The sequence below is a fragment of the Talpa occidentalis genome, unplaced genomic scaffold (assembly GCF_014898055.3).
Source record: "Talpa occidentalis isolate TD23 unplaced genomic scaffold, MPIMG_talOcc4v2.1 talOcc4.5, whole genome shotgun sequence".
NCBI classification, from domain to species: Eukaryota; Metazoa; Chordata; class Mammalia; order Eulipotyphla; family Talpidae; genus Talpa; species Talpa occidentalis.
Window position 1 is genome coordinate 102,946,788 of NW_023604861.1, and position 19,821 is coordinate 102,966,608.

A 19,821-nucleotide genomic window follows, 5' to 3' on the forward strand; every position below is an offset into this window, starting at 1 on the left:
CATCCTTATCCTTTGTTTTTACCTCTCAAGAGTCCTTAAAAATTAATGGCCCCAGAGAGAGAGGGCATCCTAAATATCATAGGAGCACAATTAACTCAAGAAAGGAGACTCATGTCTGGGTTCTTAAAACCTATTTCCTGCCAAGATGCCTAAGTCCCTGCTCATAGGCATGGGGTTATGTTCACTTTCAGACAGACCAACAGCTAAGTTATGGAGATTTTATACCTGGCCTGACTGTTCATTTCATTAATTCACAGTGCATAACAGATCCTTGACATGTTTGGATTGAACTTTGGGGCAGATAGAGAATAATGTCAAGTATACTGTGCTTCAAGACAAATTTAATCTCTCAGGCTATGTGGTTTGTATGTGAGACCTATCACTCACTCACAATCAGCTTAGGAGACTCTCCTGTGTTTGCAGCTCAGTACAGGAGCATCACTCCCTGCTGTTTGTTACAGTAACCATAACATGGAAAAGTATTAGTGACAGTCTCAAGTTTTAGCATTTATGAGCTCCTCTGTCATACTGCCTCTTCAGGTCAAGGGTCCAGCCCTATAATACTTTCTCTAATTTTTTCTCTATAATTCCAATAGTATTTTTGAATGATGAATTCAGTAAGCAGTGACGTGATCAATTGGGATGTTGCCTTATGGTTAGTGGTTAGGCCCATCTTTCTCTCCTTTCCTTCCTTCCTTCCTTCCTTCCTTCCTTCCTTCCTTCCTTCCTTCCTTCCTTCCTTCCTTCCTTCCTTCCTTCCTTCCTTCCTTCCTTCCTCTTTTTGTTCAATAAACTCTTGATCTCAAACCTGTAGTTTTGTATTCAATAGAATATTTTATTATCAGTTCCTCAAAGCAATAGTTCTACTTGTTGAAATCAACCTTTGGCGTATATATTGCATTTTCAATCTCACATATACTCATTTATATTTGTTCAGTGTTTTCATCTTTCTTCTTGTCTGGTACTTACCTTGGCTTCCATTTTCATTGCCATATTTAGTTGCAGCACTAGTTAGCTGGGTTTTAATAGTGTAACAATAGTTAGAAAGGCCTCAGCTAGGAATCAGAATCAGCTCAGAAAACCATGAGCTCTGTCTGCACATACTTAAAACTGGGGTTTAATAGTACACATTTTATCAGTTTATTGTACCTATTGAAGAAATAATGTATCATAGTGCTCATCACTAATCAAGATCATAGTAAATATTGATAAATATTGAAATATAAATTCCTCTTACATTCAAAGCATCTAATACAGTGCCTGACACACAGTAAGTACTCACAAATACTTGTCAGCTGCTGCCATTGTCCTTATCCTGCTCTAGCCTTCAGCTCAATGTGGATATTCAGCACATGATAAGGGATATGACTAAGTAGGTGACTTAGCTAAAATTGTATTTTAGGAACAGATTGTCAGGAAAATAAGTAGTCTAATATTGTGTTCTTGGGAAAACATCTTCAGAAAGGCTAAAGGTCTTTTGTTTTGTCTCTCTCAGGCCTCCTGTTTTCCCTGGTGGTGATGTTGTATGTCATCTGGGTCCAGGCAGTGGTTGACCTGGAAAGCTACAGAAACATGAAAATGAAAGACTGCTTGGACTTCACCCCTTCTGTTCTGTATGGCTGGTCATTTTTTCTGGCCCCAGCAGGGATATTTTTTTCTTTGTTAGCTGGGTTACTATTTATAGTTGTTGGACGGCATATTCAGCTACATCACTAATGAAACTGTTGTCTCCAGCATTTTCTTGAGAGATTGTAAACAGCACATTTATTTTTCATTTTGTTTCAGTGATCCCAGCATAGACTTAACTGATTTAATTCTTCAGTTGCTATTTAACCCTTTTGCTTGTGATTTCCTCTAACAAGAAGTCCTAGAATTGATCTACACACAGACATATTTCTATGTTATCTAAGTGCTATCAAGAACCTAGTTTTTTAGGGAGCATGCACCCCCCTTTCATTGAACTTGTTAGAGCTCATGCAGGTGGCAGAGGCCTAATAATAGCATAATACCACCACCTGGGCCAAATCAAGTGTTGATTTAAAGCTTCCTTGACATTCACTTCTGCTGCTATTTAAAAAAAAAGATCTTTGGAGAACAATTAAGAATGGAAAACAAATGCTGTGGTATAAATTACTCCATTTCTTCACACACGTATATAGCCACACACACATTTACAGTGAATGTGTGAGCAAATTATTATTCATTATTTAAAAACAGATAGCAGTTGTTATTGTAGCAGGAGTCATACAAACTGATCAGTTACAATGGGTCCCAATAAAACTGAGAACATGTACTTATTCTGCTTTCTTAACAACAGCAGTTTGGTTACTTAATTTTATTTATTTAATTGTGCATGCTTACATAAACCTTACACAATATTTAAAAGTAGCAAACCTGTGCACCAAATTATATGTAATGCAGATTGGATTTTTATGAACTTAAAATGGTTAATTATATCTATGTAATGTGGTTGAAAATATGTAAAAAAAATAGCACCTTAGCTTACTACATAGTCCTACTTAATATTTTAAAATTCTCATTTAAAAATTGTATTTCTACTATGTTCAGCATTTGAAGATTTATTAATGAAAGGTGCTTTTAATAGGCACTAACTGTAAATTTTCAAAATACTTCATATGGGGATGATAGTCTTGCCTTATTAAAGACTTGACATATTAACTTTTCACAGTATTTTATGGGTTGTAGTTCTTCTGATCATTTGATTCCCTTAATCATTGCCCTTCAACTTTTTTATCCTTACAACAGATGTACTCACATTTACAGGTCTGCTATTTCTTTTAATCTCTCCAAAGAAAACTTTTTGCTGGGACAAGGGGGAGAATTCTTTATTATTTACTAGCCCAGACATTCTGCACGTCAAAGATGTTTCTTTGGCACTAATTTTGATTGAAATCAAATCTGTCTGAGAAACCTTGGTTGTTTTGCATTTGGAAGCCTTCCCTGCTGAGGAAGTTGGTGTTAATGAAGAAACAGAAATGGCATAGTATGCTAACTTTGTTCCGGAGCAGCTTTTTGCTCCACAGCTGTCATGAATACCGAAGGCACGACTCAGACGCAAATTAACAGTGACCATCTAGAAGATGTGTGGATAGAGGGACGTCTTTCCATCCATCTGTTCCCATGGTGGAGAGATTGCCAGAGTCTTCTCGTACATCTTGTACTTTCCATTAAACCTTGTATCAATGGGAGGGAGCTCTGGAGGATTAGCAAAGATCTGAGGTATCTGCAGAATCATGAAGGCATTTTAGTAATTAGTGACAGACCTTGCCTGTAATAAAATAACAACACTTTAGGGATTTAACTAGTTTCTTAAACTATTTGGATGATTTGTGATATTTTGTCTTTTTCTGTTTTTTCATTTTTATATTGATTCATTGATTTCTTTGCTTTCTGCTTGATTATTAGAAAACATAATTCTGGGTTCCTTTATTCATATTGACTGTGATATTAAGTTGTGGCATGCCATTAAGTTTTCCAGATGATACTAGATGTATTTGATTAGTTCATGACATCTGTAAATACAATTCCTTTTTTTTGTAGAACTTTGAATGGAGCCTTTTTCTGGTGTATTATGTGTCATTTAAATTTCACGTCCAAGTTGCTTTTAGTAAAGGTTTGAATATAAATTTCAGATGGTTATCCTCACTTTCTAACACACGTATGTGGATGCCATATATTTATCACAAGGTAAGTGGCTGTATATCGGAAGTGTATGATACTTTTACACAGAACCACACACTTTGGAAATATTTCATAGTCATGATGCATCAACCTCCTTAATTCAGATGCATTTCCTGATCTACTTGGTGGAAATCCACAGAAGGGATAAAGGTAAGTTGTGCTTGCTATGTCAATGAGTGATATGTATGGGAAAATAGCAGAGATATCTAGTATATTCTTGTAACAGCCTTATATCTGACCAGGGATAATATGTTTCCTTTCATTTCTGTACTAAATATTTGCTTAATTTTTAAAAATTTTTTGTTTTGTTTTTAAAAGATTTACCTATTTATGCATACAAGAACTGGGGTACAAGCCAGAGGTGTGGGGGGGTGGTGGTGAGAGGATTCACTAGAGACAGAGTGGAGAACAAAACAGGCGGATTGACTGAAATACACTGCTGAGGGGAGCAGCGGGCAAGTCAGGAGAGGTTTGCTGCACCCTGTGGGTAGCTCCCTGGCCAGGGATCAAACCCATGCTGCAGTGGCTGTGGATACCATCATAGGTTGCATCTTAACCCCTTGTGCCACCAGGCCCTGCTTAATCTTTAGAAGCTTTCAAATGAAGCACTACAATCATTTCGAAGAGTATTGATTTTGCATTTTAAGGTTACAATTGAACAAGATTTTTTTGGGTGACACTTTTAGAGAGTGAAATAATGGGACAGGGGTGATGGCTGTGGCCACAGTGGGAGCTGTGCTCACTACATGTCATCTTGGATTAGTGGGTTTAGTTCCATCAGGCAGCAGGTAGCACAAGCATTGGAACTGGCTGGAAAAACCATGCAGAAAATCTGAATGATGGTGTGCAACTTGAGGATTGAGGGTAGAACTTTGAACAAAAAATATTAGGTCTGAACTTACTGGTCATTTTGGTCACTTTTTTTTAAAGATTTATTTATTTATTTATACAAGCACTGAGTACAGTCAGAAGTGCGGGAGGGTGAGAGAATTCACCAGAGCCAGAGCAGGGAACAGAACAGGTAGACTGATGAAGTACACTGCTGAGGGGAGCAGAGGGCGTGGCAGGAGAGGTCTGCACGCCATGTGGGACCCTCGCCTGGTGGCCGGGGATTGAACTGGCACTGCAGGGGCTGCGGGCAGCTTTGCAGCCCAGCACTCAACCGCTGCACCACCGGGGGAGGCCCTGGTCACTTTTTTTTTTTAAGATTTATTTATTTATGCCTACAAGAACTGGGCACTTTTATTTCTACTCAATGAAATGTATGTATTGAATCTGGAGATTGAATCCATTTATAAAGGTAGGGATGAAGGAGGTGTTGGTATTCGCTAATATCTATCTGTCATCTGTCTATTGACACATGTGTGTGTTACAATTTTAAGGTTGGATAGAAAGAGAAAAAGTGATTGGTGAAACCAGTATATTTGAGATATGCAAGTTTAAAACCGTTTCTCTCAGGGATAGTAAGCTGTGTTTGAGGATGGCCTATTCAATTCAACACATGATTTGATTTATATATTCATGAAAGTGATCAAATTAGGGTTAAAAAAAACTTAAAATGTCAGAAGGGTAAGGCAGGTATAGTTGCTAGCAAAAATAAACTGGACACAGGTTAGCAGGTGGGTAGAATTGTAGCAGTATTGGAAAAACCAATAGTGCTGGGTTGCATGGGAAGAAATGGATTAATAAGTAAGAGGATGGTCCCCAATTTAATTTTGGTGGGACTCCAATGGGTATGGGGAATTCATACTGAAGAGTTGAAAGATAAACTAATTTTTTGACTGCTTGAGGAGTTAAATAGAACTTTTCAGTAACAATCTAGTATTAGCAAATAAATTTCAACAAAAACTTAGGAAAAGGAAGACAATATATCTGACATGTTAAAAACTTACATGGGTGAGGAGATAGTTAATATCATACATATTGTAATAAGAATATGTAATAAGAATAAACTAAACAAAGGAACATTTAACATGGCTAGCATAGTAAAGAGGAAAGTGATAAAAACACCCAGCTGGAGTTTAGAATTTCCAAACCAGCTAACAAGCAAGAGCTAAGAGTTCTGTCTTCAGGAACATTAAGATCAGACTGGACCCATTCATGGGGTGAGGAAATTTAGAAATAAGTCTGAAGTGACGATGGAGATGTGCTAGGAGGTCAACTCTGACTCTTACCAGATTGTTTTCCTCCTTACTGTGTAGCTATGATGGTCAAAAATTGAAGGGGTGGTTGGACAGTGGAAATTTGTAAAATTATTCACTTCTGGAATCACATGATATAGCTAAGACGTCTTTCTGAATGTATTCTATTATGCAGAATAGATGTGTGTAATATGCATATATGCATGTAGATTTGAGAAAAAATAGCTGTGACTCTATAAAATGTGGTCTTATAAAGAAAAATACACAAGACATATTAATAGATAAAGCCATGGTTATTGGATAGTTCTTCCTAAAGGAGAAAATTCTGAATTTTCTGATACATAAATAATGTTAAAGGATCATCCGGGTGAAAAATGACAATAGGAAGTCCTCAGGGATGGTGATTAGTGGGAGAAAGGACCTGAAAGTGGAAAAGAACTTGACATTTTCTGGGAAATATTGCAAGGGAGAGATTTGTGATGAAGTTGAAGCTTTTGAAGAGAGGTCATATAGAGACATAGATTTGATGTGCAATGTGATCTCAAAAAGTCTAGAGAGGGGGCCTCCCCTGGTGGCACAACGGTTGAACGCTGGGTTGCGAGGCAGCGCCAGTTCGATCCCCAGCCACCAGCGAGGGCCTCACAAAAAAAAAAAAAAAAAAAAAAAGTCTAGAGGAGAGAATAATTTGAGAAGGGACTGAATTTTAAGCTTTACTATTGGTAACACTGTTGAGAAGATAATTAAGACAAAGAAAGAAAGGTGACCTTGGCTATGGAAACTTAGAGATCGCTAGTGGCAATGACAGTAGAAGTTTTGGCATTAGTGTTGGGTATGGAAACCAAATTTGATTGGTTTGAGGAGTTGATGAGAAGTGACAAAGTGGAGAAACCTTATTGTGTAACTTGTAAAAGAAAACTGTCATTGAAAGAGAGCGGAATCATAGGTCTGGGTCTCTTGCAATTTATGGCAACATGGATGGAGAGGATTATGCTAAGTGAAATAAGTCAGGGAGAGAAAGACAAACACCAGATGGTGTCACTTATATGTGGAATATATAGAAGCCAAAGAGGGTCAGGTAAAGCTAAACTTAAAACTGACCCTTGAAAAATGACTAAATAACTGAGGATATCAGAGGACATGAAGAGGGAGGGGAAGGAGCATAACAGGGGAGACGGCAAAATAGACTTCAGTGGACTGGGTGTTTTGGTGGCAGTGCAGTGTGGTAATAACACTCGATGGGGAGATCCTGTAATTCTAAAATATAAACAATGTTGTAAACCAATGACACCTACAGAGAGAGAGAGAGAGAAAGAGAGAGAGAGAGAGAGAGAGAGAGAGAGAGAGAGAGAGAGAGAGAGAGAGAGAGAGAGAGAGAGATGGGTTTAAGCCAAAAGAAAGCATCCTTTTTTTTAAGATTTATTTATTTATACAAGAGCTGGGATACAAGCCAGATGCGCGGGAGAGTGAGAGGATTCACCAGAGACAGAGTGGGGAACAAAACAGGCAGACGACAGAAATACACTGCTGAGGGGAGCAGCGGGTGAGACAGGAGAGGTCTGCCGTGCCAAGCGGGTATCTCTCTGGCTGGCCGGGAATAGAGCCAGCGCTCAGAAGCTGCGGACAGCTTCACAGTACTGCGCTCAACTCATTGCGCCACTGGGGAGACCCAAAAGAAAGCATTCTTTAATACCTGGGAAATGAGCACAAATTTGTGCATTTTGAAAATTATTTTATAACAGAGGAATTGATGTTGTGGAAAGAGACCATATAAGAGTGGAGTTGGGCCTCCCCTGGTGGCGCAGCGGTTGAGCACTGGGCTGCGAGGCTGCCGCAGCCTCTGCAGCGCCGGTTTGTTCCCCTGCTGCTGGCGAGGGTCCCACAAATAAAAAAAGAAAGAAAGAGAGAAAGAGAGAGAGAGAGAGAGAGAGAGAGAGAGAGAGAGAGAGAGAGAGAGAGAAAGAAAGAAAGAAAGAAAGAAAGAAAGAAAGAAGAATTAACATATAAGAGTGGAGTCATGGAGTATACCAGTTCATATGGAGGTACCCCTCACCCAAAGGAGGTCACATTTGAATTTGAAAATAACCAGAACAAATCAAACAAACAAAATCCTTACGTATATTTATCATGTACTAGTTCCAACATTAGGTGTTGGTATTACAGAAAATTTGGCAAATCTCTTTGCATAGGTGAAATGAGCAGTTTTCATAGTTTATCAGACAAACATATAAACAATACCCCAGAGAGTCAATACACTTGAAGGTTAGATATATTTAAATTTTTAGTAGAAATAGAAAATGACAGCAGACTCTGTATGTTAAGATTATTCCTCTCTAGAAGATTCCAGCTTGCCAGTGAAATTAAATGCTTCCTGACTTGCTTCTCTAGTTAAGTAGTTGAGAGGCTATGGCTTGCTTTTATCTGATGGCATTAGTTTTATTCCTGTCTGGAAGAACCCAGTGCATGTCAGAAGACCATCCAGTGTTGTAATGAGAACACACATTGTTTCCTGTTTGTGGACAAAGGACATACCAGATGCCATGTAGTCCTGAATCTAGATTCTATACTATTTGTTTTAGGTCCTCTTATGACCTAGGAAAATGCAATTAGATAAAGGGATCACACAGTATATGAGAGTAGTGAAATACAATGATCAGAAAGAGGATTTTAAACGTTGGCTTAATTTGGATTCTAAGAAATTTTTCTACTAATTTATCAGTAATACAACTGAAGGTGTTTATTTTTAACAGGGAAAGTAGAAGAGTTTTTTTTTTTTACTATTCTCTATATAAAAGACCCTATTGACTACTCACAAATGGGAAATCGCAAGGATCCTGGGAATAGTGACTATATCTTAATGCTTATAGATACTGTAGCTTTGATTAATCAATGATATATTATCAGCATAGTTCATGATTTCTAATACTTCTACCTGTCCACATGATTGTTCAGAGATAGCAGCAAGATCTTCCAAATAATCTGGTTGCTTCATAATGTTGTGTTTTTTGTTGTAAATATTCTGAACTCCAAAGCCTACAAATTCACTGCCTGTTAAGTTTTCAGGAAAATACAGCTTCTGTTACTGCCTTTTCATTAAAGCAATAGGACAGGGAAAAATAGATCTTAATTTTTAATTCTCCAACATATTTTTCTTTTCAAATGTAATTCATATTTATCACACAACTTAGAAAGTACAAACGAACAGGAAGATAGTAACAAATTTCACCCATCATATCCACCACTAGTGTCAAGCCATATAAATAGTTCTAATAGGGAGCTAAAAGAGGGTCACACAGAACAAAGCTTTGCAAATTTAGTTTTTTATTTAATACTATATTTTAAATATTTTCTGTTATTAAATATGTCAAAAATTCTCTATAATCCTTCAATAACAGCTAAACCAGCACAGCTCAAACACAAGGCTATACCATTTGTGCTTCAGTCTTTGACTCTAAAGAATCCACTGGGTTTTTTTTTTTTAGTCACTAATACTGTTCTGCATGTGGACATATATTAAAGTGGAGAAATAATTGTGACCAGCCACCGTAGGCTACTGTGTGCTAAATTATTGTGGACAATTAAAAAATCTATTAAAAAATAGTACATTTACATTGACCACCTCTATGTGTCAGCAGATTTTCATACATCATTTTGAGGATATGTTTCTGCTGGGGCGTTGAGAAAACTGAAACTGAGGTATGTGATTTGCCAAACTGAGTAAATATTGGAGATTGTGTTCCAGAATCTGGAACAATGTTTAAATGTCCATACCTTTTCTATGATACCAATTAGCTTCTCCCAAGGAGGGAAAAGAACATTTCTACCTAGGGATATATTTTATTTGAATAAAGATAGAAAGATTTCTGTAAGTGGTTAGGGCAGCTTGTTGGATTAGTTGCATGAGTGAAAAACCGAATTGCATGCTCAACTACTTTTATATTCTCCACTCATTTTGATACAGTGTCAGACTTCAGTCTTTAGATGGGATGGTGTGGTATGTTAAGGCCCCTGTGGCATGCTCAGTGACCTCAGAGACCAAGAATCTGGAGTGAGGCAATTAGTCTGAAACTACTTTCATGGTTCTACCGCTCTGAGAGCAAAACAGAAAGCCCACTATTTAGAAAGCAAATACTGCCTTGCAGAAATGGCCTCCTGGCATTATTGGAAGTGATTGCTTTCAGTGTTAGAGAGAGGACACCCAGTTATACAGTGGGGGGAAGATGACAGAAATCTGATTCTACAGCTTATCTGTGTCCCTTCAGATAAGTTACTATGCCTCTTTGCTACTCTCAAAACAATGTGATTGGGCAGAGCTCCTACTTCAGTGTCTGGTCTACTATAGACTTTTCACATAATTCCCACTCAATGCCAATTAAGGTAGCAGGGGTGGAAGACCTTGGCTAAGAGGCCTCTCTTAACCAAAGGGTGGGGGGGAAGAAAGAAGAGTGAGAGAGAGGGCCTCCCTGGTGGTTCAGGGGGTTGAGACGCAACCCATGAGGCTCGCTGCAGCCACTGCAGTACGAGATCGATCCTCAGCCAGGGAGCTACCCACATGGCACAGCAGACCTCTCCTGACTCACCCGCTGCTCCCCTTAGCAGTGTATTTCAGTCGATATGCCTGTTCTGCTCCCCATTCTGTCTCTGGTGAATCTTCTCACCCCCCTGCAACTCTGGCCTGTACCCCAGTTCTTGTATGCATAAATAAATAAGTAAATAAATAAATACATAAATAAATAAATAAATCTTTAAAAAAAAGGGAGGGAGAGGGGAGAGAGAAAAGATAATTCTGATTGGAATATGAGTTCCACCACTAGCAGTATAACCTTTAACAATTATATAACTTCTGTATGTCTCAGTTTCTTGATCCATGAAGCAAGGATAATACAATGTTTATGCAAGTTGCTTAGAGCAGAACCTATCACAGAGTGTGTGCTTAATAAATGTGATCACTTTTTGTTATTATTATCATCATCATCTTTATTCCAGTTTTGAAAACCTATGTTTCTATACTTTCTGATCCAGTATGTCACACCCCAATTTTCCAAGATCAATAAATGTAATTTTTTCCAATACTATTTCCTTTCCCCTCATTCTTACAACCATCTTAGGAACATCTTCTATTTCACCACCTCTGCTTGTGTAAGAATGCCCGGCACATGATATGAGCCAAAACAACTTGGGGGAAGGTCTGGAAATGGAAATATCTCATTCTCGTTAGAGAAAAACAGACCCCCGAAGATGAGAAGTTATATCAGAGATTAGTTGGGTGGGCTTCCAAATGTGCTTGTCCCCCTACTTCAAACTGAATTAGCGTCCTTTAAAAGTGGAGAATACATTTAAATATCTATGAGAAGAGAAACAGAAAGACAACGAGAAGCAGCTCCCCTGAACATCAGCTTTACTTTCCCCTTGTTTGTGGCCACACTTTGAAACAGATCTCTCTGGGGTAGGGGAGCACGTGGTCTGCAGCCAGCCGCCACGTGGCTATCTGGCAGCTATTTAAAGCACAGATCATATTACTGCCTGGCACTGCTAGGCATCCATGTTCCAACTGGTATACAACTGACCTAAACAAAAATCAACTTCATGTGTTCTCTGGAATTAAATGTGAAGAAATAATCTCTATGATCCTCATTTGCCTCCCTGTTTTGTGTTACTTCTTTTTGGAACTGTATTTTGCTTGCACCACAGGGGAAATTCAGTTGAGTTATCAGTCTGATATACATGTTATCAGACATGTTACCTTTTTATTCCCTTCTACATTTGCTTAAGAGCTTCTAAACCGTGGTGAATAAAAAGTGCTAAATGGAATAAAATAACCTGTCAAGGTATATATAGTATTTGTGAATGACTTAAAAACCTCCCTCAGTTTCAAGGCCCTCCCATCTGAGCTGCTACATTATCTCAAAGCCGTGTCTTTTTTCTTTGCCTTCCTCTCTTCTCTTTTCAAACTGAAGTACTATGTGCATCATTGATCTTGGAAGATTGTTTTTTGAAAAGAAACCGTTTTGCCCTTACCTAAGAAACCTCTTATTTGGAAGTGTGACTGAATGTCGAGCCTCAGAAGAGAAGATTTAAGCTTCATCTATGTTATCATACAATATTTATGTCTCACAGAATACTGAAAAAAGACAAATAACTAACTTACAAAAAGAGTTGACTAAATATATATCTAGGATAACAATGATTTGCAGTTTTGGGATTAGAGAAATAAAAATAATTTGGAATGTGAGTTGCTTATCAATATGGCACTTTATAGCTGTTAACCAGAGCAGAGAAATCAGATTCCTACCTTGTGAATGCTGAAAGGGTGTTAAACATCTCTCAGATCACAGGTAATAGAGTTATCCCTTATGGAACAAACTAACTGGATTACTAGCAGTTGATGGACAGTGGGGGTGAGGACATTGCTTTTACTCATGGCTAATATATATAGTAATCTTAGCAAAGACTTTATTTTTTGTTTCTATGTGAAATTGAAAGATTCATCTAGAGAGTTTGAAAAATGAGATAGCATGTCATTTCCCACATTGTGACATCTTATCTTTGCAAAAAAGTCATAAAGAAAACTGGTCATGGTTTGGACGTACGAGATGACCTGTCAGTCATGTTCATTAAGTCTCCAGAGTGACTTTCAAGACAAAGGGAGTGCTGCTGATGACCCCTCTCTAACCACATCTCTCCAGCAAGCGCTCAGCAAATGTTAGCTGAATGAATGATGAAGTGGAATGGATAGCTCAAACTGCTGTAAAGTTTTGGCCCAGAGCAAGGTCACATTTATTGATGACTTAGAAGAAAATGGAGCATATGTAAATATATGGAGCACATTTCTGTTTGTAAATGTTCTATCTATGAACATTCGGAAAAATACACATCAGAACTTAAAAGACAGAGCAGAAGTTATTCTGGATTCTTTTTTCTCTTTTTATATACTAAGGAGCAAGTTGTTCTTTCAGTTCTCAGCAGGAGAAATTTAAGTACAAGACAGGTTATGAGGTAACTGGTGTTTCTCATCAGGTAGTGCTATTTCCTTCCTCTGCACTGAACATTCCTGGATTAATACTTTCCTGTTTATTTGGATCATTCTTTCTATACTTTCTTGGGAGCAGGTCCCTAGTTTATGGAACAGCTAAGAGTGGCAAGGTAGGACACCTGGCTCAAAGTCAGCCAGTCCACATGCTACCCACTTACTCTTGACTGATGACCTGTAGCCCAGGGCAAAAGTTAGGCATCAGGTTTTTCTCCCTTTCTCCTCTCTCTTCCTTTCTCTTCTTCCCCAATTGCTGCTGTCTCAGTAATTTATACTGGGGATTCACCGGAAGGTGTTAGGAAGAGATAGAGGCAGAAGTCTGAAGGATGCATCAGCGATCATCATGGGAACAGTGGAGACAGTGATGGGAACAGTCAGAAGGTAAAGGAGGGGCCATAGACCATTAGAAAGCATGTGAAGAATTTTGCCAGCAGAAAACCACCCACATGGAGAATGCAATTGTCTTGTTAATATCAGATGGTTGTCATGAGTTCCTGAGGCATTTGCTGCTATGACCATTGGAGCTGCCTGGCATCCAGCTCCGGGATCCAGTCAGTCTAAGTGTTTGTATGTCCTGTTCTTAGCTTTTTGTGAGACCTTTGAATCTTGTACTATGCACGTATTTTGCTTGAACACTCCCCTCCCACATTTACTAGACTGAGAATGTCCCAATTCTTGGCAACCCAAAGAGTCAAACCAAAATAGAAAAGGAAAATTTACAGACAGTTTCCTCCCACCCCTCAATATGTTAACGTCCATGTTACCTGTAAGAGTAGTAGTTAAAAAGTAACAGGAAGTATGTTCATGTTGTATGTATACCATTGACACCAGCAGGAAAACTCTATCAATTGAGAAATTTCTATTCAGTCACTCTATCAAAGAGTTTATATCTCTCATAGAATACTTGATTTCAAATTTGCCCCCCCTGTTTATTGTTATAATTATATAGTTGTTTTTGTACTGTAGCTACTTTCATGTGTCTGAAACTTCACCTATTATTCTCAATGTCATAATCCTCAGTCTTAATGAACAATTAACTTTTGACAATAAATTCATACAAATAAGCATGCCTGCCCCAGACTTGGGACTCAGTTCTGAAGTGTTGGATTGCTGGTGCTAAGCCCTAATGGTATGTGAATTCATGGGACATCAGCACATATGTTAAGTATACCATAGATAGAGGTGGTCAAGGTCATTATACCAGCACTAATGAGTTGGAATGATTTTGTGAGCTACCCAAAGGATTTTGTGAGCAGTAAGATGTTGACAACATGGGGGTTGTAGAAAAATACAATCTAAGTTATAACCAGCTAACACATTTTGGAACACAGGCCATTTATAAACAAAGCTCTGCCTGCATACATTTTCCATGCAATCATATTAAAAGGAAAGTGATGAGATCTCAAAGGTAGAACTTCCGGTCCTTGGGATATTCTTTTTAATATGTTTCCACCATGACCTATTGCCAACATGATATCACCAAACACTATGGTATTTGTAAAGAAGGACTAGTTATAGCTTTTGTTACATGCTCCTTTTTTTCATAGTACCTAGACTTACAATTTCCTACTAAAGGTGAAATATGTTTGCCAAGTAGAGAAAACTCAAGGAAGGAAAAAGGAAACTATTAAGATGGTTCATTTTGCTGTGCCCCTGTTTCCAAGTGCCTAGCATGGCTCAGCATGGAAGTGTAAGAGATTGGCCTCTGGTCTTAAAGAATGCCATGGTTGAAAATTTCATCGGACTTTGCCTGCCTACATCCTTTATTTTGCAGAGTTTCCACTTTGTACATAATCAAAACATAGTCCAGGGATGTGTTTCCGGGCTATGAATTAACCCTTCCATTTCAATGACTTGCCTCAATCTTCCTCCAAGTTCTATCCTCTGAAAGTCATCATATTTTTTATTATTGTAGTAATTGTTGCACTTTTCTACTGGATTTATATACCAGTATGTACAACACAGTCATTGCACAGTTCTGATTGAAGGAGAGAGACCTCACTCAACATGAGGCTTGACCATCAACCTTTGAAAACCTTCAGAGGGTTTCATTTTATTTTCTATTATTTTTTAAAAAATATTTATTTATACAAGAACTGGGGTATAGGCCAGATGTGCGAGAGGGTGAGAGGATTCACCAGAGACAGAGCGGGGAACAGAACAGGCAGACTGATGAAATACACTGCTGAGGGGAGCAGTGGGCGAGACAGGAGAGGTCTGCTTCACCATGTGGGATTCTCACTGGCCAGCAGGAATCGAACCCGCACAGCAGAGGCTGCGGACAGCTTCACAGTGCGGCGCTCAACCACCAGCGCCACCAGAGAGGCCCAGAGGGTTTCATTTTAGCATTTACATTTCTCAGGAAATGTCGACACTGGGGCTAGGATGTCTGAGCCAAAGGCAAAATCATACACAACTGTGCTCAAGTCCAGAACTTAAAATATAAGCCAGAAGAAGTTGGATCTACAATAATCCACATTTATAATATCATTTGAGGGACAGCTGGGGTCAGTGCTAAATTTTAAATTATCAGATGCAGAGAGGCAACTCTTGCATAACAATAAGCCCAGGCTGTCACATTGAATGGAAAATAACCACATTTTCACCTTGGAAAATATATTCTAAATACGACAGTAATTGTTTTTAGAAAGCTATTCAGTGACTTACTTTTTTTCTCCCTACCATCAAGAATTGCCCAGGAATAAGGTAAACTTTTTATCATAATTTATACAATGTGGTAATTTTTTGAATAGTTTAGAATTTTTATAACCTGATAACAGATCTGCCAAATTGCACACAGCTATTCTGCACTGGCAAGGAGACGGGTTTGGATGACCTGCTGGGTCTTTCTCATCTCTAATGTCTGTGAGTCTTTGAAATACATCCCGGAGCTTAATTATGACAGCGGTCTTTATTATTCTGAGCCCCTATCGGCATACTTCATGAGAACAATGTAAAAAGAGAAGAGTTGTTGCCTTTGCAATGGTTGACATACAAATTGGCACATGCAATGATTTCAGGAGGGCGCTCCCCTTTTTCAGGCAGGCAAAAGGTTGGAGGAGGAGGAGTAGATTAGGGATAAGAGGTTGCTTATCCCTATAAGCGGTTGCTGACAGGAGCTGATCAAAAATAATTCTCAGTTATTCATAGACTGGTATAAATCAATTATGGATATGCTCTTTGTAGAAATAACAACCATGTAAATTTTGACTGTTTGCATCAAGTTAAATGGAGTGGCTACCATTGCCCTCCCCACCACAGCGGGTCCTAACTCTTGTGTCTACTGAAATTGTGTTTGGGGATTGGAAAATCAAGCACTGTGATTTTTTAAAAATTATTTTTACTTTGAAATAAATTTAAACTTACAAGGCAGTTGCAAAGATAGAGCAGAGAACTCCCACGTACCTCTCACCCCTTTCCTTCAAGGTTAACATCTCATGAAACCACAGGACAACTTTTAAAAAAATTAACCATAATATATCACCATGAGCTAAAACTATACATTCCTTTTGGATCTCACCAGATTTTCCTGCATGGTTTTTCTGTTCCAGCATCTGATCCAGGATCTCAATTGCATTTTGTTGCAATATCTCCTTCGTCTTCTCCACTTTGTGACATTTCCTCAGACTTCCCTTCTTTCATGACCTTAACACTTTTGAGGAGTTCTGGTCAAGTGCATTGCCAATATCTCTCATTTGGTTTTGGTTGATCTTTTGACAAGTTGGAGCCATGGATTTTGGAGCAGAATAACACAAAAATGATGTGCCCTGGGGCCTCCCTGGTGGCCCAAAGGGTTAAATCTCAGCACTGTCAAGCTATCACCAGCCATTGTGGCCTGAGTTCGAGCCCCAGCCAGAAAACTGACCCACATGGTGCAGCAGACTCTCCTGTCTTGCCTGCTGCCCCTCTCAGCAGTGTATTTCAGTAGATCTGCCTGTTCTGCTCCCTACTCTGTCTCTGGTGAATCCCCCCACCTCCCACACCTCTGGCCTACACACCAGTTCTTGTATGCATAAATAAATAAAAAATAAATCTTAAAAAAAAATGATGTGCCCGTACAGTGCCCATTAGATGCAGGACTTTAAATACCCCATTACTGGTGATGAATGTTAATCAAGGTGGGGTCTACTAAGTCAAGGACATACAGCTTATTCTGCCTCCAGGGCTTAAGTTAGCAAAGGAGCCCCAAGTAACCTATGTTAACTATTATATTAGTAGACACATGTTTTATTTTTCTATTTTTTAAAGATTTATTTATTTATGCATACAAGAACTGGCATATGGGCCAGAGGTGAGGGGGGGTGAGAGGTTTCATCAGAGACAGAGTGGGGAACAGAACAGGCAGGTTGTCTGAAATACACTGCTGAGGGGAGCAGCAGGAGAGTCAGGAGAGGTCTGCTGTGCCATGTGGCTATCTCCCTGGCTGGGGATCGAACTCATGCAGCAGTGACTGCAGACAGCCTCAAAGGTTGCGTCTTAACCCATTGCATCACCAGGGAGGCCCTAGACACATGTTTTAAATAGCATGTATGTGCATTGACCAAGCATTCAATGCCTTGAATCATTGATTTGGACTCGTGTTTTAATTTCTATGCTCTATAATCTGTGATCATCATGATGTGCATACATCTTTATACATCTCTAGTTATATTGTGGATGTCTGACTAACAAAGGGTCAGCCCCTAACCTCACTTTACCTAGACCCTAACTCAAAAGCTAAAGGATTATCCATTGATAAACTTGTACGATAGTCCATCTAAAGAAAGAAGCTCTGCTGCAGTTACCATCTTAGGAGTTTTATGTCACATTTATCTTTTCTTCTCCCTATCCCTGGAAGGTGGGCAAATCAGAGAGACAGTTATTGCTACTCCATGAACTGAATACAACAAAAACAAAAACCTAATGAATTGATGCTTAGAGAGGTTCAAGGACTTGCCAAGGTCACGTGACTGTGCAGTGTTCAACCAGTAATTGGGTATCTACTCCCTGAGACTTAACCCTCTGTGCTGCCTCCACACTCACTTCATTCCCACAAAAGAGGTTCAGGGTGCCTGTGGGCCCAGAGTCCATAGCTGTTCAATCTATAAGCAGGTGGCTCGACTCCAAAATTATCACCAAGTTATTACAGAATCCAAGCAACGTTAGTTAATCACTCTGGTTTTTCTCCTTGCTGGTTGTTATTTCAGGAATAAAATATTCCTGGGTTCTATTTCTAATTTAATGCCAAGATGCAAATTGTGCCTCACCTGTTTCACCTGAGGTGTTATTTATGCCAAATAACAGCTCCTACATGAGGACCCATTGTGCCTGTTTCCTCCTTTGGAAATTAAAGATAATAATAGTAATCAGCTGTGCACAATGTAATTGTGGGGGTTGTGGGTGGGAAGGCCTAAAAAATTGTAACAACTAAGGGAAAACTAAAATCAGGGAAGAGTGCTAGGAAATGCTAAATGAACAGTAAGAATTATGACATCTTTGCAAATTCACCAGTGGATGTCAGGATAACACAGATGCTTGTAAACATTAACTTTATTTAAGAAATATATATTGGCTACACATGACATCAAAATCTAAAGCTAGAAAGGGTTTTTAGATAACAATAACTGCAGTTAAAATATTTAATAGGTTATTTTTCTCTTTTTAGAGCAGTTTTAGGTTCACAGCAGCATTGAACAGAGAGTACAGATATTTCCCCTGTACCTCTTGCCATCTCTCAGCCCATAATCAACATCTCCCACCAGTGATACACTTGTTACAATAGGTGAATCTGGTTGACACACCGTTTTCACCCGGGAGTTCCTCATTTAATTTTGAGCTCCTATTGGTGGTGTACATTCTGTTGATTTGGACATATATACAGTGGCATGTATCCACCATCACAGTGTCATATAGAAGAGTTTCACTACCATGCCCCATCTACTCATCTCTCCTCTGCCTTAGCCCCTGGTAACCACTGAGTTTTTACTGTGTCTATAGTTTGCCTTTTTTTAGAATGCCATAGGGTTGGACTTATACAGACTATATAGTTTAAAGACTTTTCATATTGGCTTATGTCACTTAGGAATATACATTTAAGTTTCCTCCATTTCTCTTTCATGGCTTGCTAGCTCAATTCTTTTTAGCACTGAATAATATTCCATTATGTGGAATGTTTTAAAAACACAGTTTTAAAAACTCTATTCACCCACAGAAAATATTAGTTGCATCTAAATTTTGGCAATTATGAATAAAGCTGCCATACACATCCACGTGAATGTTTTGGTGTAGCTGTAGACATAGATTTTCAACTCCTTTGGGTGAATACCAAGGAACACAATTACTGGATTATAGGGTAAGAGTATGTTTTGCTTTGTAAGAAACTAACAAATTGTCTTCCAAAGTGACTATATTATTTTACATTTCCACCTACAATGAATGAAAGATCTTGTTGTTCCACCTTACCTCCTCTCCAGCATTTGGTGCTGTTACTTTGGATTTTGACCATTCTAATAGGTGTGTAGAGGTCTCTCATTATGCTGAAAGTTGTTGAGTGCTTTCTATGTGCCTACTTCTGGGTCATGCACTTTAACATTTAATCCTTACAAAAATCTTGTAAGTGCATAGATTTTTGTCTTCCTATTTTATAGAAAAGTAAAGGGGAGTTTAAAGATGCTGTGTAACTAACCCAAAGTCCCATAAAGAACAAGCACAAAACCAAATGCTCAGAGGAGCTCCCCTGAATGGGAAGCTTCCCGTATCAGGGCTGGTCTGCTCATCCCCAACCTCCTTTTACAAAAGGATGACAATGATTCCAGATCTATTAAAGGATTTGCTGAAGGTCACGTGACTATTTAGAATCAGACACAGAAAGAGAGCCCCATCTTAGTCAGCTTACCCTCTTTAGCACATACAACTTTTCAGCTGTCAATTATGTCAAGATGGGCCTCCCATATAAAGTGTGTGGTCCTTGGC

The 19,821-nt window shown here is 38.8% G+C and overlaps 1 protein-coding gene across 1 annotated transcript in view; it reads left to right on the plus strand.

Annotated features, from left to right (window-relative positions):
• The window catches only part of TMEM182 (transmembrane protein 182), a 38,754-nt gene extending 35,126 nt beyond the window's left edge, over positions 1–3,628 (plus strand). The window contains exon 5 of the mRNA XM_037528027.2: positions 1,496–3,628. Within this exon, the coding sequence (XP_037383924.1) occupies positions 1,496–1,716 (221 nt within the window). The 3' untranslated portion in view covers positions 1,717–3,628. The remainder of the gene's footprint in view (positions 1–1,495) is intronic.
• Positions 3,629–19,821: the final 16,193 nt, after the last annotated feature.